Raw genomic sequence first — 22,063 nt, forward strand, 5'->3', positions numbered from 1 at the left:
AAAAGAAACGACCAAGATGTGCCAAAAATGCTGTACTGTCGGCTTTAACATCCAAATCAGGTGAGCTGTACAGGAATTACAACAGCTTGCATATGTGCATCCCACTTGTTAAGGGACCAAAAGTAATGAGACGATTGGCTTCTCAGCCGTTTCATGGCCAGGTGTGTGTTATTCCCTTATTATGCCAATTACAATGAGCAGATAAAAAGTCTAGAGTTCATTTCAAGTGTGCTATTTGCATTTAGAATCGGTTGTTGTCAACCCTCAAGATGAGATCTAAAGAGCTGTCACTATGAGTTAAGCAAGCCATTATCAGGCTGAAAAAACAAAAACAAACCCATCAGAAAGATAATAAAAAGTGTTAACACTTTACAATAAGGTTTATTAGTTAATGCATTTACTAACATGAACTAATCATGAAAAACACATGTACAGCATTTATTAATCATAATTGAACATTTACTATTGCATTATTAACAGACAAGTCCATGCGTGGTAACATTAGTTAATGTAGCATGAGTTAACATGAACTAACAATGAACTATTGTATTTTCATTACCTAACATGAACAAATACTGTAGTAAATGTATTGTTCATTGTTTGTTCATGTTAGTAAATGCATTAATTAACATTAACTAATGAACCTTATTGTAAAGTGTGACCCAAAAAGCATTAGACATGGCCAAAACAACTGTTTGGATCATTCTTAAAAAGAAAGAATGCATCAGTGAGCTTAGCAACACCAAATGACCTGGAAGATTATGAAAAGGACTGTGGTGGTGGACAACTGAAGAATTCTTACCCTGGTAAAGACAAAACCCTTCACACCTTTCCAGGATGTAGGTGTATGTGTGTCAAAGTCAACAGTCAAGAGAAGACTACACCAGAGTGAATACAGAGGGTTCACCACAAGATGTAAACCATTGGTGAGCCTTAAAAACAGGAAGGCCAGATTAGAGTTCTAAAGAAAACCTTCACAGTTCTGGAAAAACATCCTATGGACAGATGAGACCAAGATCAACTTGTACCAGAGTGATGGGAAGAGAATAGTAAAGAGAAGGAAAGGAACTGCTCATGATTATAAGGAAGCAAGGTGGTAGTAGTGCCATGATAATTGCAGGATGGCAGAGCATCACCAGAGATAAAAGTCAGTGTGATGTATATACATTTCAGACTTAATGCTGTAATTGACTGCAGAGGATTACAGAGCAACCAAGTATTAAACAATTAAAGTTTAATTTATGATTATTATTCTGTCCCATTACTTTTGGTCTCTTAACAAGTGGGAGGCACATATGCAAACTGTTGTAATTCCTACATTGTTTCCCTTGATTTTTTTATGTAAATACCCTCAAATTAAAGCTGACAGTCTACAGTATAGAGCCAAAAGTATTGGAATTATGTTGGTTCCAATATTTATTGACCTGACTGTACCTCAAAACCGTATATTAGATTTTTTACCAACTTCTATATCTTTATTATTAAATTAATAGTAAATTATTCCAAACAAATAATGCCTAAATAGTTTTTCTTAAAATAAAATTAATGGGGTGACATGGTGCGCAGTGGGTAGCCAGTGTAACGACTGGGTGGAGTGACAGAGGACATCAGGAGTTAAGTTCCAATATGCAAGTTTATTCAGCGTCAGGCAAGCAGTGGTCATCCAGGTGCAAACGGGTATGTATGAGCAAATCCAGAATCGTAGTCATATTTACAGGCAATAGGTCGAAAGGCAGGCGGCTAAACAGGAGAACACGGATGAACAAGGCTAAGGTCTAAACACAGGAAAACAAGACAGGGAAAACGCCTCGTAATGCTACTGAAACAGCTAACAAGACTCGACAAACTGGAAGGGTGCAAGAGTGGCTTATGAATGGTATGCTATCAGTCTGTGACAAGGTTCAGGTGGTGAATGTAATCAAGCAGATGAATGAGCATGGGTGTCTAGGAGAAGTGCATGTATGAAAATGTAGTCCAGGAAAAGGCAGTGTAGTCCTGATGTTCGTGTGAGAACCAGCGATCTCTGGAGAGCGATCGCTGGTTGTGTAACACACGATCACCTCACAACAAGAAGGTCACTAGTTCGAGCCTTGGCTGGGTTTGCATGTTCTCCCTGTATTCGCATGGGTTTCTTTTGAGTGCTCCGGTTTCCCTGACAAATCAAAAGATATGTGCTGTGGGTAAACTGGGGAAGCTAAATTGGCTGTAGTGTATGTGTGTGATTGGGTGTGTATGGGTGTTACCCAGTGGTATGTTGCAGCTGGAAAGGCATCCACTGCGTAAAACACATGCTGGATGGGTTGGTGGTTCATTCTGCTGTGGTGACCCTGAATTAATAAAGGGACTAAGCCAAAAACAAATGAATGAATAAAATTAATGGAGCATATGTTGAAAGAAGACCTTACACAAAGCCATTTAAACCATTTACAAATCCCATCACAGGCTCATTGTGAAAATTTACCCCCTTATACATTTCTGGAGAGCATGAATTATGTAGCCAGAGGTACGTATGGATGCATTTCATCTTTAAAATGAATGCTACGGGGCACTTTGACCCAGCCGACGGCTTCTGTTCCTTTTCGAGCTAGGTAACCAATTACCTTCATGTGGACGGCTTTTCCGCTGTTTCCAGTTTCCTTAGTGCTCACAGCATAACCAGGGTCACAGAGTGAAGTTGACTCAATGACAAGGTTTAATTCTGGCTAAGAACGATTCCAGAAAGCAGATAAAACAAAAGCAAAAAGTAAAAAATAAAATTAACATGTAAATAACAGGGTGAGAACATAGAATTATCTGCAAATGTGTTAAAAAATCAGGCGGCCTCAAGGGCTTTTTTTTCTGGATTGCTTTTGAAAACACTGTTCGGTCAGTCAGTCGAGCAGTCAGTCAGCCAGTCAGTTGATGGTGACTTCTAGTAGATTCACATGAGAAGAGCAGGCGTGAATGGCACTCGGCAGAGAAATTAAGATCTCAAAGGTGTACACAGCTGGCTCTAGTGAATTTGTGAAAAGAAAAACTCCAAAAAAAAACATACCTCCCGGGACATACCTTATGCTCTCCAGAAATGTATACAGGGATACGTATCCATAATGAGCCTGGGTTAAAAAATTCAGATCTGTTTGCACAATGTTAAATTCCTTTTCCAGTTAGGCTATGTGTGTTTTGTACTCTCAAGACATTAATTATTCCACTCTTGAAGAACAGCATAGTTAGTTATTTGTAACAAGAAAGACACATGTAACGAAAAGTTCATTGCCATACCAAAATTGACATCCAAAAACATTCTGATCTAAACCTGAAAAATGTTGTTTCTTACATGAAATTAAAAAGGAACTTAATTTTTTAGTTCAACTAATTCATTGATCATAGCAAAACATTGACACTTATTGTTGTTGTGATAAAATATGCAGATAAGGCATTGATTTGTTTTGAGCATGCACACCTGTACATGTTTTTGTCCACAGATCTAAGAGTGGCTTTAGAATGTCTTCCGTTATTGAAATCTTCAAAGTGCACCTGCATTTTGAAAACATTTCCTATACGAATTATTCATCTTTTGTGGGTGTAAGTTCAACTGCTGGCTGTCCTTTTCTATATGATGGTCTATTTATTATTTTACAATGCACCAAACTGCTTTGTTTGCAAAGGGAAATGCAGTGACAAAGTACATAATGTCATAAAGCAGTCACATTCATATTCAGGCCAATACTTTAGCAGTTAAGTTGTGTTTTCTCTGAAAGTAGGTCATGTGGTTATCAGCCATGCTTTAATATTAGTCACATAATATATATATTTATATATATATATATTAGGTAGAAACACAAAGTATAAATACCTGTAAAATAATAAACTCACATGAACTACTAAATGTATTCTACATAAAAGGTGGGCTCCTTGTAGGTACCACCTTTTTGAGATCACATGAATAAATGAAAATAGCTTAATCTCACAGTAGTGCCCCTATTACTAAACGTTTTTAATTTGAATAGTGATTTAGGATTAAAAAAAAGGGGCTTAGAAAAAACAATTGGTAAAATATGCATATACATGTGCATATATCAATAGGTGGTCTCAGACTATCAAAAGAGCAAAATAGAGCAGCAAAATACACACAAAACAAACTTGATGCACATTTAATTCACACATTTTGAAAGAATTGTAATTTGAAACTGCAAGAATGTTAACTAATCAGTTTGTTTTAAAAAGACAGCTTTAGAAAGCGTGGGGGGTCTGAGACACTGGGGGATGGGGCAAGATTACAGGTTTTAGGAGTGGCCCTCAGGAATGCCTCGAGACTGTCAGTGGAACATAAAACAGATTCTTTAGTCAAAGTGACTTACGATTGAGAATAATGAAGTAATTAATGCATTAATAGAATAGGAATATACAGACAATAGTATTTTGCAGTATACACCGTCAAGGACAAAAATTTTCATACATACCCCTAGGGCAATGAATTTCATTTGTTAATCTTAGACTTCTGTTGTGTTATAAAGCATTGGGGCAACAATTTTAGTCTTGGCAGGGTAGAGTATGAGAACACAATAATAATTGACTGGTGGCTTTGTTGAATGTACACATTTGTGCTACACCATGGTAATGTGTGATATAGATGTTTCTACAATTCATAGCTGTTGTTTTGATTTTTATAATTGACTTTCTCTAATACCTCTAGTAGTGTAGGTAGTGACGCCTGCAGCCGTATGGCTGTACGCACTGTGCGCAAGAACGCAAGTTAGTTCTCCGTGTTCTTGGAATTGAGAAACAGCCTGTGTTTGGGCATCCCTGACCTAAACAGTCCCTGGGTCAATGCGTGTAAAGATATTGAACATTTTCTTGAACACTTAATGCATCCAAACTGTTTGCTGCAATGTAAAGTGCACATGTCTTGAAGTAGTTCATTATGATGCAGTTTATCTATGTGTGATTTGATTGGACAGGAATTACAGGACTGATTCTTTTATTCCCATAAACAAGAAAAAATAAAGTAGTAACTGCAGATTGAAGGAAAGTAGTGAGAGTAAAAGTACAGATACTGCACTAAAATTGTACTCAAGTGAGAGTAAAAGTACACATTTTTAAAACTACTCAGTAAATTACAATTCCTGAGAAAATTTATTTAATTACAGGAATTTGAGTATTTGTAATTAGTTACTTTACCCCACTGGTGACGGCTGACATCACAGCACGCTGCAACGCATCCTTCAGGTGGTCTAGCTGGCATTAAATCACAAAGCCATCTGGGATTTGAATTGGTGCAATTATTTCCTCGTTGTACAAAGAGTCTGCAGTTTCGTGTTTTATAGATATAGCAATGTAGTGGATTGTGGACATCGATGATGTTAGGCTTGACTTTATTCGATGCGCAGCAGAAAAAAAGTCTTTCAGCATGTAGTCATGGGTAAACTTCTCACCCGGATCAGAGCGAGTTTTTGGGCTACCAAATGCAGCGCTGCATGCATTAAACTCATGCTTAGTCAGGCAAAATAAAAGCCTCATTGCTGCTAACCACAAATAAAACAATAGGGTATTTTATTAGTTCAAGATTTTACACGATGGGTTAGTAATTATATTATACATGGTTAATTATATTCAATCCACTGAAATAAAACCTTAATAAAATATGTTTGTAAGAATGTGGTGGGCCAGTGATTTCCTTCTCTGCCAGAGACTGCTCTATGATTTTAAAATCCTTTTCAATCTGTATCATATACCTACATCATTTTTATATTAAATGTAGCGTAGTTTACTTGTGAATGTCTGATGACTAGCGCACTTCTGCTGAGCGCTACAGAGCCATGACGTCAACACACAGAATCTGTTGGCACAGTTCGGCATGGTTAGACAAACGTGCTGGGTTCCAGGTCGAGAAAGGTTTCTATTCGTGCCACGTTGTTCCAGGCTCAGTGGAGAAACAACTGTACCGAAGTGATTTTTAGAACGGTTTGGCACGATAGTGTTTCCAGACATAATTGGAGAAGTGGGTGTGGTGGGCTGTGGCGGGGCGGGGCGATGCTGAATTTGTGCATACCTTGGGATAAAATCCTGCAGGCGCCCCTGATTGTAGGTCACATTCCTAAATTCAAATGATATTATATATTTTGGATTTAAAAAAAAGAGGGATGTTTTTTTTAAATATTTTTGTTCTTTGTCTTAACAATAAATCACAATAATACCAAACTTCCAATCATTGTAATGCATATAATATTACATGTGCATGTGTTAGGTATAAGATTTTATACACCTTTACAATATACCAATAAATATATATATATATATATATATATATATATATATATATATATATATATATATATATATATATATATATATATATATATATATATTAAACTTCAATATTTGAATCTTTAATTAAGTGGAAATCAATCAATTGATCAATCAATTTTTAAACAATGTTTGTTATGTGCTAAACTCTCCTGTTTTGTAGTACAGTTTGTGCTACTGATGTAACTGAAATTATTAAATTTACAGTCCATGGTTTACAAGATAATCAAGAAGAAAGTGTCTGAAAGTCGGAGCAGGTTTTCAGTTGATTGTGACTTCAGCTAAAAACCTGCTTCTAAGGTTTTGGAGGTGAGCTGAACTTTTGGCCGAGAGCTGTGACACTGTGTTTTGAAAATGTGGCTTCAGTTCTGTATGTTAGTGTTTAAAAAAAAACTATAAACAAACAAACAAACAAATAAAAAACAAACAAATTACCCCTACAAAATTTGATTTAATAGGACAGGTGTTTGTATTATTTAATTAAGTGCATTTCCCTGTTATTATTATTATTATAAACCTCTAGATTTTTCTGTAAGAAAAATAGGCCTAGATGTCACGGTGGCGCAGTGGGTAGCATGATTGCCTCTCAGCAAGAAGGTTGCTGGTTCGAGCCTTGGCTGGGTCAGTTGGCATTTCTGTGTGGAGTTTGCTTGTGCTCCCTGTGTTTGTGTGGGCTTCCTCTGGGTGCTCTGTTCTGTTGCATAAAACATATGCTGCATATGTTGTTGGTTCATTCTGCTGTGGTGAACCCTGATTAATAAAGAGACTAAGATGAAAAGAAAATGAATGAATGAAAATAGGCCTATTTATATAAGGTGTAATTTCAAAAAAGTAATATAAAATATATCTTTTCAATCGATTTACCCACATAACCATTATTGTCTCAGCTCTGTCAGCTCTTGTTCTTGCTTTTTTGGTGGGAAAATGAGGGTTATAGGGTGTGTGTGTGTGTGTGTGTGTGTGTGTGTGTGTGTGTGTTTGTTTGTTTGTTTGTAAATGCAGAAAACAGTATTTTATGAGTAACTGAGGTAAAACTAAGACATCTATTACAAGCTGTGATAATAAATGAACCCCCCCCCCCCCCCCCCCTTTTTGAATAGCTTTAACGAAAACCAACAAATCCCTGAGAATGTCATTTTGAACTAACTTGAAGTGATTAAAACCGCACAAACAAAACCAAATAAGACAGTCCTCCTACCTGCACACGAGGGCGGAGCTTTGCCATGTCAGCAGAGTTCACAGGCAGAGGGGAGAGAGTAGCAGTGAGTGGAAAGTGCCAGACGCCGGAACATTCCTGAGGAACGTTAAAGAGCAGAATACTCTCACTCCGACACCCTAGCACAGAAGACCTGTAAATTTTTCTCATGCTCACTTACGACCCCCGTCTGTCTCAAAGGAATGCATTGGAGGACATGCATTCTTTAATGTGGAAGTAGTAGGCAAAACAAGAAGGATCTTATGTTTTATGAGGTGAGAAAAATTGTTCTCCGCATGCTTGGTTGCAGTTGTAAATTAACTTGAGGCTTGAAATCAACCGGTTGGAGCGACGTCTGTGATATAAGCCATGTTAACGTGCATCAGAAGGATTATCTTTCAGTCAGGAGGCTTATTTAAGGAAAAATGAAGTGTCAGCTGTACTTCAAATGTTTATCTAAAAAAGAAAAAACACAGCTATGAATTCGAAGTTAATAAAATACAATAGAGAATTTATTGAGAATTTATTGGGAAAATGAGTTCGTAATGAGGTCTTTTGACTGCATATATTGGCAGAATGATTGGTTTGAATCATTGAGATTCTCTCTGAAAATTTTGAGGAAACACGAATTTATAATTTTTTTACAGAAGAAACATACTGCAATAGCCCCTAAAACAAACAAACACACACACACACACACACACACACACACACACACACACACACAGTATTTATTATTTATCACACACACACAAACACACACACACACACAGAGAGAAAGAGAGAGATCACTAATCAAAATGCTTGCTTTTTTATACTTTAGGAGTTAGATTATTCATTTGCTGGCCTCCAATTGATCTCAGCGGTGGTCTGTGTCAGTTATTTAAAACTTTTCAAAGGTGTAAATATTTAACCTTTTAATGAAAATATTTCAAGTAGTTTTGATGAATGTATTTCACTATGTCCTCTGAACCCTCAAACATCTCAGTGAAAAATGGCACTAACCATGATGTGATGGATATCGGATGATAGTATATATCCTTGATTTGATTATGTGTTTGTATATACATTTATCATGATTCTGTGACAGGGCATGACTGTGTGAACATAAACGACATCTCTGAATGTAAAAAGTTCTAAGGTCAATGCAAAGGGAGACCTTGGTTTTTACTGAGTTTGCTTAGCAAACCCTACAATGAACGAATTTTGGGGACTACAAAAAATACTTCCGCCCCATGTGAGATCACAAATGTTCGTTTACTGCGCACACAAACTGCGCAGCTAAGGGCCGTGGCCAGAGGTGCTGTAACGTTATAGCAGAGATGAAGCTAAAAATTCGTCCAAACACTGCTGTTTCCACAGAGCTGCAATTTTTTTTGGGCTTCCAAAGGACATGACACAAAGACAGAAGTGCTTACAGTTCAATATTAATTATGTTCCAGAGAATTATAAAATGCATAGCAAGCATGACTTGACAAAACAGCTTCCAGAATCTCTCCCAGTTCAGTGATGGATTTGGTTAAAATCTCCTCAAAGCAGAAGCTGTGAACTATAACCTGTAAGTGTTTTACTTGTTAAAATTGATAATGACATGTACAGTGTCTAGCATTAACAGTAAGCTGTAGCAACGATGTAAACTATGGGAAATGCTGCTATGCATAGCAAACGATTTAGCTACAAATTCATATTTATCCGTTAAACTGCTGTAAACACACACAAACACACACACTCCACCAGCATGTTCGTGTCTCTTATGTGTGTGCGCCACTTTGCATTGATTGTCTTTAGGCTGCTTTTCAATGCGATTCACATCTCAGATAATGAAGTCGCAAAAAATATGTGGATAATTTATATTACACCTGCATATTCCGAATATTTGTGAAACATGTCGTGTAACGTGTTGAGTTAAAAAAAATACAGGATAGCTCACCTAACTCGTAGTAGCAGCATAAAAATAAATCAAGGCTCACACAGGTAGCATCCCACATCTTGTGCTTTATTCTTCTGTCACGATATATTACAGAAAATAACTTAATCCGAGCATCAGAGAAAAAGATTAAAAAACTCCCGTGTACATGCACTTGTTACAGAAAGTTCACACATTCACACACACGCACATAGACGCACACACAATGGCAAACGCTCTCAAAGGAGCCGCACCCCATTTTCACTCGTTACAGACACATGTCAGATTTTATTTTAGTGAGCAGGCAGGAGGTTGACTGAGGTTTACACAGCAGAAAAGCGCATGCTGTACGGGTGTGACGTGGAGCTGATCCGCAAATCGCAGCACATTATGACGATGACCAATCAGAGTCACTTAAGGGCGGGTCTTTTAGAGGAACTAGGAAATAAATCATCAATATATCATTTTCATGTTTTCATGAGTAGCTTTGTATAATCAAAGTTAGATGAAAATGAGATATATAAAAAAAATAACGTGATTTCCTTCAAGTGAAACATGAGCACACATTGCTTTGCATCTTATAGACACAACCAAGGCTTAAATTTACATTCTATGTATGTCATTATGGTGTGTGTCATATCGTTATCTTATTTTAAACCTAATTGTCAACAAAAACCTTCCCAAGCACTTTTGTTTTCTAAATGTCCATTAAATGTCCATGACACACTAGCAGTACTGTAAAAACTGCATAGTTATTCATCAGGAATTTTTTTTGCCGTTACAGAACCTCATGTGATACCATGTGGTCACATGATATTTTATCCTGACTAATCAAGATAAATCTTGTGACGTGTAGTCAAAGGCAGCAGGTCACGTTTTAAAATGTTCAGCTCAGCTCTTTGTTATGGGGTGGTTTAATTGACAGTTCAGCACTTGACTGATCAGGGTGATGCTGATGTGATCTACTGTGTTTAGCCTCTCAGGTGTCACACTTTTTATTAGAGATCTAGGTGCACTGCGGTCTGGCACTAAAACATTGAAGCTTCATTCATTTAGGTTGATTGGGGTATTTTGTAGGGGAGTGAATTATGCATAAAATATAATAACCAAGTTATAAGCATACATAGATTTAAAAAAAGCAAATGTAAAAATAACACTGATTAATTTGATAAAATTAGTCATTATTAAGGTTGGAGGAGTGGTGCAGTTTTTCATGTCTGAATGCTTTAAACTCTTGAAATGCTCACACAGTCAAAGGCCTTAAACACATCTAATAACTTTCACTCAGATAATAAACTTTCACTTGATTGTTAATCTCTGCAGTAACTACACAAATCTCATGTGTTCTGAACTGTGGCTCGTTGCACCAACATGTGACTACTGCAGATGCACACATTGTGATATTGATGTTGAAACGATATAAAGTGTAGCCTTAATTCTATCTCTGCTTTGAGATTTGCATTGTACAGAAGAGTTAGTGTTAAACGTTACTTGGTTTTGACGGAAGCTGATGATCCGGATTCAACTTATCTTATGTATGTGTGTGGGAGATACTGAATGCATGTTGCATCCCTATAGAAAAGAAATGTCACAATTAAGATGTTCATTTCATCTTATATAATTGCCTTCAGGCTGTGACATTAATGGAATATTTCACTAATCATTAATCACTTGTTCAAAACCTATTTGTTTTTCTTTCTTTTGTTAAACACAAAAGAAGATATTTTGCTGTGACCCATTCATTTCCATAGTGACTTTTTTAATGGGTCCCAGCAACCACCAGCATTATTCAACATATTTTCTTATGTGTTCACAGAAGGAAGAACTTAAATAAATGTTTAAAACCACATGAGGGGTAGTAAATGATTTTCATTTTCAATATTCATTTTTGGATGAACTATCCCTTTAAATGCAGAATGAAGAGTTTTTCTCCTCTCAGAGAGGGCTCTGCTTTGATATTTGCATTGTACAAGAGAGAAAGGGTCAGTCATGGTTCTTTATGGATTTAGAAGATGATTTTTTTTTTTGGTTTTTAGTATAACACTAAGGTGTTATACTAAAACCTTTACTTACTTACTTTCTTACTTACAGGTACTTAAAGTATATAACACAAGTCAGCCCAAACAAACAAAAAAATATGACATTTATGTAATTTTTACATAATTCTCTTGATTCAAAATCCTAATAATAAAAAATGCTTTACTTTTTTAAAGGAGTTATACGATAAATTTGATATGACAAATTTGCGCACCACTTGGGACTCTTATCAAGATCTCTGGTGAAAATCTAGAGGGGGTATGTGAGATTTGTGAAATTATAAAAATGATTTAGCAAGAGTTTCACTTTTGCTGCCGCCTGTCTTTATGATTAATCAAACAACTAGGAGAACATCCCTCACTGCTCTTGACTGCTTACTCGAAGTGGGTAGCATGTTCACCTCACAGCAAGAAGGTCGCTGGTTCAATCCTCGGCTCAGTTGGCGTTTCTGTGTGGAGTTTGCATGATCTCCCTGCGTTTGCGTGGGTTTCCTCCGGGTACTCCAGTTTCCCCCACAGTCCAAAGACATGCGGTACAGGTGAATTGGGTAGGCTAAATTGTCCGTAGTGTATGAGTGTGTGTGTGTGTGTGTGTGTGTGTGTATATGTGGATGTTTCCCAGAGATGGGTTGTGGCTGGAAGGGCATCCGCTGCATAAAAACTTGCTGGAAAAGTTGGTGGTTCATTCAGCTGTGGCGACCCCAGATTAATAAAGGGACTAAGCCGACAAGAAAATTAATGAATGAATGAATGTATTTATTTCTCTTTCCTTTGCAGGGTGGAAAATAACTGTATGTATACAGTTGAAGTCAGAATTATTAGCTCTCCTGAATATTAGCAACCCTTTTCCTGCCCAATTTCTGTTTAATGGAAAGAAGTTTTTTTTTATTATTATTTCTAAACATAATAGTTTTAATATCCCATTTCTAATTACTGATTTCTTTTACCTTTGCTATGATGACAGTACATAATATTTAACTAGATATTTTTCAAAATACAAGCATTCAGATTAAAGTGCAATTCAAAGGCTTAATTAGAGTAATTTGGCAGTTCATTGTATTACAGTAGTTTCTTCTGCAGATAATCAAAAAATATATTGCTTAAGAGGGCTAATAATATTCACCTTAAAATGGGTTTCAGAATATTTAAACCTGCTTTTATTCTAGCTAAAATAAAACAAATAAGCCTAGAAGAAAAAATATTTTTGTTAGGTAAATGTTTGTTTTTGTAAAAATGTTTGTTAGGTATCCACCATCTTTTAGAGGTATACTGCCTTAGAGGAAGTGGGTGCGACATTTACTCGGCAGCTCCTGTCTGGGATAAGCAAGGGATGGAAAAGCAATCAACCAAAATGACAGGTTGATTAAACCTCATCATTTATGTTTATTGTCCCAAAGCAGTGTTTTTTATTTAATTTTTTTTATATTGAATAATGTTAGAAACCTGTTTAACCATTGATTCTAAGGTGTTTGTTTTTCCTACTATGGAAGTCAACAGTTACAGTTAAGCATGGGCCGGTATAAGATTCTGACGGTATGATAACCTTGGATAAAAATATCATGGTTTGATGGTATTGTGATGATTACTGCTCTAATACATGCTCTTTTTAATTGTCTGGGTAAAAATTTTTTACTTTTTCCCTCTTTGAACACAAAATATTTTATTTTGAGAAACATTTAAAATATTTTTGAACGATAAACATGACAGGCTGAACAATTCAAACTAATCATTGATTCTGCTAACTTCATTAGTTTCAGAAACACAGATTTCTTTGCGATTTAAAACTACATTTTTCGATATCTTGGCTAGACACACTGTTAAAAACAAACAAAAAATGTAAATGAAAAAACCACGAGATACCTTGAAAACGGTTATCATTTTAAATCAAATCAATCATATCACTTTTATTGTCATATCATCAGCAGCACGTGTGCTATGATGAGTGAAAAGCTTAGGTGCTGGCTCCAGACAGTGCAAAATACAGACAGTGCAAATACCACAATGTCAAATTGACAGCAATATGTACAATGAATAGGTGTCCACGTAGTTGTAGGCAGTATTGTTTCAAGTTTGGATTGGTTAAAGTGCAGTGCATGCTACATATTGATGGTGTGTCGTGAGGGTATGGAAGAGTCTGTGTGGGGTGTGTTAAGTGTTAAGAAACTTTCCTTCAGCCGGGTGGTGCATGACCGGATGCTGCGGAACTGTCTGCCTGAGGGTAGCAGAGAGAAAAGTCTATGGTTTGGGTGGCTGGAGTCACTGATAATTCTCTTGGCTTTCCTCATGCACTGCCTGGTGTAGATGTCCTGGAGGGAGGGAAGCTCACCTCCCACTACGCGTCCAGCAGTTCTTTGTAGGTCTTTGAGATTGCTGCTGGTGCTATTTCCATACTTGGTGGTGATGCAGTTAGACAGGATGCTCCCCACAGTGCAGGTGTAGAACGAGGGGAGGATGTGGGGGCCCATTCCAAACCTCCCGAGATGCCTGGGGAAGTAGAGGCGTTGTTGTGCCTTCCTCAGGACTGCGTCTGTGTGGGCAGTCCATGTCAAATCCTCAGCGATGTGTACTCCAAGAAACTTGAAAGTGCTGACTCTCTCCAATGGTGTCCCGTTGATGGTGATGGGGGTGTGTTCTCTCTTCTCTCCTGAAATACTCCACCTGCTCCTTGGTGTTGCTGATGTTGAGTGAGAGGTGGTTTTCCTCTCACCACTGCGTCAGAGTGTGCACCTCCTCTCTGTAGACCGTCTCATCATTTTCTGTGATTAGGCCCACCACCGTTGTCTCATCAGCAAATTCAACGAAGACGTTGGAGCTGTGTTTGGCTGTACAGTCATGTGTGTACAGGGAGTACAAGAGTGAGCTGAGAACACAGCCCTGTGGAGCACTAGTGTTGAGGATCAGTGTAAATGATGTAATGTGGTTCATTCTGACCACCTGGCATCTGCTTGACAGGAAGTCCAGGATCCAGTTGCACAGTGAGCTGTGTAGACCCAGATCCTGGAGCTTCACCACCAGCTTGGCAGGCACTATGGTGTTGAATACTGAGTTGTAGCCCACAAACAGCATTCTCACATTTGTGTTTTTTGTTTTCCAGGTGAGACAGAGCAGTGTGCAAGGTGAAAGCAATTGCATCATTAGTGGAGCGGTTATTCCTGTATGCTAGGGTTGGGCATCTAAGCTATAATGCCGATCCGATACGCATCTCGATACAAAGAATACGATCCGATATATTAGCGATACATTTATGACATATTGCGATGCAACACGATACGATTCACACCCATATCACGATACGATGCGATATTTCAGCACTAACTAATTAGATCAAGTTTATGAGATGATGTGAAAGAGGATGCTGTGCCATTGAATGAGTTTGATTATTTATAAACCAAGCAAAACCAAGACTTTTTTTACAAACTGGCTCTTCTCTCAGAGCCAGAGTGTCAGTTTACAGTAGAGGGCCATTTTAGAACATATAGCACATATTATTTAAGTATTTTCAAGATAAACAGAATGTATAAGTGCAATATATATTAAAAAATATGTATATATTTGCACTCTTTCAACATAAATAAATTTAGCATTGCACAACAAGAATTGTGATTTAACTTTTCAACTATGAAAACAAGTTTTACAAAGATATATTTTGCCACTGATTATTCAAAACTTAAGGTTGTGAACTAGCAGTGTTATGCTACTTTGAAACATCACTGTCACTGTAAACAACAGGCTAATAAAAATATAACAAACCAGCAATCTTCTTGCTGTGAGGTGGTCAAACTACCCACTGTGCCACCGTGACACCCAATTATTTTTATCATTATTATTATTAATATTATTATTATTATTATAATTAAATAAAAATTAACAGGAGGAGGTGTTTAAAACCTTCGTTCTCCGTGACACTAGGCTGAATATCTTTGCAGATGAACAATGCAATAGCATTCGTTATTGGCGTAGAGCGAGCAGAACTGTTGGGCATGGAAAAAAAAACTTGCAATGCTTTTCTCACCACTTTTGGAGCTGGTTGAAGCAGTGCGAAAGCCGGGGATGCAGAAACACTGGAAGATGCTTTCACAACAACACCGTGGCGCCGCTTCAAGTGAGATTTCAGATTAGTCGTACTGCCCGCGTATTTTACAGATGCGCGGCACATTTTGCAAATTGCATCTGTCCTGTCAAGTCATCCATCGTTAAATCCATAATGTTACTTGCCATACTTTAGATTTAAAACTCAGTGGGGAATAAAATGTTTGTTTTGCTTCTCGCGCTTTCTGAGGGCGCTCCACTAGCTTCATCCGCACACCTGATACACTGAGTTGTAGTGTGTGCACATCCGCAAATCCGTTGCTAAGGCTTACTTTATGTAGGTCGATTAAATTATGCGCCAAAAACAGGTTGACAACACTTGTTAATAAATAAAAAATACATTCTATATTAAAAATATAAGCTGTATCTCGGAAAAATCGATGCATCTCGCAAAAACCGATGCATCTCGATTTGCTTCCAAAATTTCATTCATCCTCTGCTGCTCAACCGATGCACTCGCATCGTGCACGCGCATGACCGCGTATCGATACATATCGGTTAATCTTCCCATCCCTACTGTATGCATATTGCAGAGGGTCAGTGTGAGCGGGCAGTACAGAGCAGATGTGCTTTTTAATCAGCTTTTCAAAGCCATTGCTGAAGATGAGTGTCAGAGCAATCGAACGCCAGTCATTTAAGCATGTGGTTTTAGCTGATTTCAGAATGGGCACAATAGTAGCTGTCTTAAAGCATGTGGGAACCACAGACAGAGAGAGCTAGAGGTTAAAGATGTTTGTGAAAACTCCCGCTATCTGGTGTGCGCATGCTTTAAGTACAAGTCCAGGGATGCTTTTTGGGCCAGTAGCTTTCGTTTCGGAAAGCTCTCGTTACGTCCGCTACAGAAACAGAGAGTGCTGGCGGTTTCAGCCGCGGGGGCACGCAGTGTGCGCGTGCTGTCACAGTGTATGCTGTGTACGCGTGACAATTTTTTAAATGAGTGATCTGTTTTTCCAAACGGTGGGCGGGGGAGGGATTTGTATGTGTCCCGCAACGGGGAATAGCAATGGTACAAAGTTCCATGCCTATTTACAGGTTTCTTTATTATATCATCTGTTGTGTTTAACAGAAAAAAGAAAAAAAAAACACACAAACTGGTATGGAAAAATGTAAGGGTAAGATAATAATAAGAGATTTTTAATTTTTGAGAAAACTACCCCTTAAAGCATGCTTCAGAATTCAGAAATTCTGATATATTTCAGATATTTTTATCTGATTTCTCTCTTCAAGTTGACATTTTTAAAATGAGTGGATTTGTGAGACAGTTAAGGTTATTTTTAGTGGAGTGCACATTTGAAGGCTGATGTTTTGAATGTTTGTGATGTTTCTATTTTTTCCCCTCGTTTTAGCATCTGTTGTTAATTTTATTCAAAGATCAGCAGAAGGTTTAGTGCTGTCTCTCATTATTCCATGTCTCATCCAGACACCCTTTACAGGTTTTCTCACAAAGCTTATAGTTGTTAGAAAGTCTTTGATACTCGGAAAGAGCTTCCTTCCTATGGTGCAAATTGTGTTTCATCTTTGTTACCTTGTCTTGACTGAAAAAAATTAATGCATGTGGTGCTCTGATTCACATAATTTAAATGCGTATATGGCCCAGAACACCACGGTAAAAAAAAAAAAAGGTATCCATGATGCATTAAGAAAACTTAGAATGTGGATTAGGTAAAAATACTGAAGAATTAGGTGTAAAAACACTGAATGTTGATGCTTTTGATGTCCCAAGGCTGTGAGTAATATTTGCTCAGCAAAACTTATATATAATGAAAAGATGAGTATGCTGTGCTTCAGCAGCCTTCTCCCGTACAAACATATTCTTTGGAAATATCTGTTCACCATTGTTAGTGCAGTTGCCCCAAATGTCCTCCAATATGCACCAGTGAGTGACTAAGTAACAGGATAAATCACAGATTGGCAGCTTTATGGGTTAACTTGCTACAACCTAAAAGAATAAAACAGTAACTGAAGATTATTAGAGCAACCATCATCTTCTTGATGACATCTACACATACAGTTGAAATCTGAAGTTTACATACACTCTAAAAAAAAGAACATAACTATTAAAAAAAATTTCTGATAGTAAATAATACTAAACATGTACTATTTTAGGTCCGTTAGGAATACCTAAATGATTTACATTTGCTAAATGCCAGATTAATGAGAGAATTTGTTTAGAGAGAAGTTATTATTCATTTCTAGACAGTTAAAAGTTTACATACATTTCAGTTTACATACATATACAATGTATAACTTTGGTCAAATGTTTTAGGTATCCTTCCACAAGCTTCTCACAATAGTTTTGACAGAATTGGCGTAACTGAGATTTGGTTGTCTTGCACGCACAAGCTTTTTTAACTCTGCCCACAAATTTTCTATAGGATTGAGGTCAGGGCTTTGTGATAGCCACTCCAAAACATTCCCTCTGTTGTCCTTAAAGCACATTTTAACTAATTTGGCAGTGTGCTAAGCGTCATGGTCTGTTTGGAAGACCTATGTGTGGCCAAGTTTTAATTTCCTGGCTGATGTCTTGAGATGTTGCTTTAGTATTTCTACATAATGTTCTTTCTTCATGATGTCGTCTATGCTGTGAAGTGGACAAGCCCCTCTTGCAGCAAAATAGCCCCACAACATGATGCTACCACCCCTAAACTTCACAGTTGGGATGGTGTTTTTTAAGCTTGTAAGCTTTCTCGTTTGTCCTCCAAATGTAAAACTGGTTGTGGCAAAACATTTCAATCTTACTTCCATCAGACCACCGAAGATGTCTCTAAAAATATTATTTTTTCCAGTGTAATTAAAAAAAATGTAATCTGGCTCTTTAGTTGATTCTGGCTTGTTTATTTTCCCATGTTGTCACACAAGGAAGCAGTGTGTTTGAGGTTTTCCTTAAATACTATTCAACAGTTGTACCTTCAATTAACTCAAAGGTTGTCAATTAGCCAGTCAGAAACATCCAAAACCTTATCACTATCATCTGAGCTTTTTCAGAGGCATAATCATCTTATTGTATGTAAACTTGACTTTCAAGAAAAGTCAGAACAATTTCTCAAAAAAAAAATCTCATTATTCTGCTATTAAGCATAACAGAAACAAATTTGATAATTCTAACTTACATAAAAGAGAAAAAGTTTAGTCACATTAATATCTGACTTTTTAAAAAATGGTTATGTGCCTTTTTTACAGTGTATGTAAAATTCTGGTTTCAACTGTATGTGGTAGCATGCTTAATATGATAAGTTGAGTTATTGACATGATTTGTGAATCCATTTAAATTCACAAGCTTCCAATTCAGTTTTGATCTTAACTCATTTAGAATTTTCATTTAATTCATTGGATACAGGTTTCAGGTACAGTACAGTAAGTTTTCTTCACTGAATAAGTAATAACTGTTGCTGAAAAAACAGGCAACTGTCAGTAGGGCTGCACAATATATCATTTCTGCATCAATATCACAATGTGTGCATCTGCAATATTCACATTGCAAGATATGCAATGTTGAGTCTGGATTATAGTTGACCAGGAGCTAATGAATTGTATTCAATTACTGCATTTATATGGAATATATTTGTTTAATGCAAAAGAAAAAAAAACTTTTTTCGAACTTAGAGTTTTTTACTTGTTTTTAGTCTAAATATTTAAATTTGAAAGCAAAAACAAGATTATTTTACTCCACTGGCAGATAATTTTACTTGTTTAAAGGAAAAACTCAACTTGCCTTAGTTCTTCTGAAGTTGAAAACAAAACAATATTTTAAAGGTTTTTTTTTTTTAGATCTAAGTTTTTTTTTTAGATATTTGGGCTAGAAACGAGACAAAGTAAGAAAAGCAGTTTTTGCATTGTGATTATTTTATTTCTGTACCTGAATACTGTTAAGACTCCCTAGAAAACCGTCAAATAGAGCTATTCAAACTATGTCATGACATTGTATTTATATTGCAAAATTTATCGCAGAAAAATAAAATATCGCAATATCAGATTTTTCCAATATCATGCAGCCCTAAATGTCAGTGTGTATATTAATTTCAGAGGTTACCATTAACAACTTTATTTGGACATATCAATTTTTTAAAAAACAAATTAGAATGCCAATTTATACTTGCTGTCTTAAACAAACGGTAGTGCAGCTTGTGTTTGTGTTAAATTGCAAATCATGTTGCTGTTGAGGTGAAATATGGCCAAAGTTAAGGACAGGTTTAAGGATATGTGATATAAGGGTGAGTTAGTTGTGCAGGGATAGGGCAATTTGTGTTAATATAATGTATAATGTATTTGCAGAAATTAATTGCAGTTTAACTATATATATATATATATATATATATATATATATATATATATATATATATATATATATATATATATATATATAATTATTTTTTTATATAGAACACAGGGAGAACATGCAAACTCCACACAAAAACCAACTGACCCAGCCGAGGCTAATCATTTGATATTATATATATATATATATCAAATTATTAATTTAAAAGTAATTTAAATGTATGTTTAATTATCTAATTGTGTTTCTCCTAAAGAAAATCATTATTTTCTAATGTAAACATTCAAATCATTTGCTGAAATTGATTGCATTACATATTGAATAACAATTTATGATAAATATACATTGTCAAGATTAGTTTGAGATGATCCAATTGCAGAGTGATCCGGGGTTAGAATTATTTCAATTTAAAGACAACAATATGAAGTGACGTAACAGTCCAAACATTGGGGTAGGGTATAGGTGGAGATGGACAGAAGATGGCCACTGAGAGCTGACTTGCTGGATGCAGACATATAATGCAAATATTTAGTAAAATATTCTTCTCAAAATTTAGTAAACTAACAGACTTTTCTCATGTAAATATAATGTTATGTGACATGTTATGTTATGCTCAGAAGCTGTTTTGATTTATTTATAAAAAATATATCATCATGTATCATCAATCATAATAAGGGTTGGCACGGTGGCTCAGTGGTTAGCACTGTTGCCTCACAGCACGAACGTCGCTAGTTTGAGTCCCGGCTGGACATGTTTGCATGTTCGTGTGGGTTTCCTCCGGTTTCCCCAACAGTTCAAATTCATGTGCTATAGGTGAATTGAATAAACTAAATTAGCTATGGTGTATGAGTGTGTGTGAATGTGAAAGTGTATGGGTGCTTTCCAGTGCTGGGTTGTTACTGGAAGGGCATCAGCTGCGTAAAACTTTGATGGAATTGTTGGAGGTTCATTCTGCTGTTTCGACATCTGTAGTAGAGATTAAGGCAAATGAAAACAAATGAAATTAACGAATTTCATAATAATATTAAAATTCACATTAGAGTTAAAACATAAAAAATCAATGGTTCAAAAAGATAATCAATTTAAGTGGCAACTGAATGATTAGTTCTAAATCCTAAATTAATCATGTTCTGTTTTGGGACTGACTTCACCTCATCCTCTCTCTTGGTGGGAAGTAACTCTCATGGATTTTCAGCTTCATTCCTCTTGCTAAAATGGCTATGTGAAATAAAGGAGGCGGGAGGATGTAAAGAATGTATGCACTTTGTGATGCTCCCACACTAGGAATGTGTTGTTTTGCAACATGCACATTCCTCTTCTTTTTTCTTTTTCTTTTTTTTGTGAATCAACAGTGAGGTTTCCCGCCACATGGACTATATGTGTAGCTTGAAATTGTACTCTCCAGATCTTTTTCAAACAAACCATAATACTTAAAAGTGTTAAAGACCTTTGCATTTTTTATATGAGTTTAAATTTGCTACTTAACCTGTAAATGAATGAATGAATCAAATAGATTAGGTGAATATTTAATTTGAGGGCAGATGTACATTAGAAAATCCCAGTTCATTGCTGGCTGACCACAAGAGAGTTTGGTCGTGTGTTAATATAGCCACTATCTTGCATTTAAAATAGGCCAGTGGCTCAGGACTTCCTTTGTTACCGATCTCTCTTTTATACCTCAGGCTTTAGCATTCATCATTGAGATAAATTTGTAGAAAACAACAGTTTAAAAAGTGTGCACTCGTCTGTTTTAAAAAGTGTTAAATTAAACTTGAACATTCGTCCAAGCAAATGTATGCATAGGTAAAGAAGATGCATACACTGGCTAAAGCTAAATTTGCTGTTAAGTAATGTTAGTAAATGTATTTTGTTTACGAAGAAAACATATAGCATACAGTTTACCCTAATTAAAGAAGTCACTCGGAGTCCTGAAACCTGCTCGAAGTGATGCTATCGGTACGATTTCAAACAATGAGTTGTTCATTTTTGGTGAGAACATGAACTTACCTCGAACCTACCTATCCAATTGCAAAAACTTTTTTAGACTAAACCAGCTGCCATAGTCAGCTGCAACATGCATTCTGGGATACAGGCTGATTGTCACCCTGTAGACCGGTTACTCACTAAAGCTAAGCAGGGCTGAGCCTGGTCCACAGGGAAAACTAGGTTGCTGTTGGAACTGGTGTTTGTGAGGCCAGCAAGGAGCACTCAACCTGTGGTCTGCATGAGTCCTAATGCCCCAGCAAAAGTGAAGGGGAGACTATAATGTCAGTGGGCGC

General features: G+C 36.6%; 1 protein-coding gene and 1 long non-coding RNA gene across 4 annotated transcripts in view; one reads left to right on the forward strand and one right to left on the reverse strand.

The window, feature by feature from the left end:
- Positions 1-3,006, reverse strand: part of LOC141380975 (uncharacterized) — a 3,708-nt gene extending 702 nt beyond the window's left edge. The window contains exon 1 of the long non-coding RNA XR_012400429.1: positions 1,266-3,006. This is a non-coding gene — a long non-coding RNA (uncharacterized lncRNA). The remainder of the gene's footprint in view (positions 1-1,265) is intronic.
- The window catches only part of rassf7a (Ras association domain family member 7a), a 48,349-nt gene that overhangs the window by 3,504 nt on the left and 22,782 nt on the right, over positions 1-22,063 (forward strand). For 2 of the 3 annotated variants that reach the window (XM_009298063.5, XM_009298065.5), the window contains exon 1: positions 7,564-7,755. The exons of the other annotated variant lie outside the window; for it this stretch is intronic. In XM_009298063.5, the coding sequence (XP_009296338.1) occupies positions 7,751-7,755 (5 nt within the window). In that variant the 5' untranslated portion in view covers positions 7,564-7,750. Of the gene's footprint in view, positions 1-7,563; positions 7,756-22,063 lie in introns of those variants that run through there. 3 annotated transcript variants of the gene reach the window in all.

The sequence above is a fragment of the Danio rerio genome, chromosome 25 (genome assembly GCF_049306965.1).
Source record: "Danio rerio strain Tuebingen ecotype United States chromosome 25, GRCz12tu, whole genome shotgun sequence".
NCBI classification, from domain to species: Eukaryota; Metazoa; Chordata; class Actinopteri; order Cypriniformes; family Danionidae; genus Danio; species Danio rerio.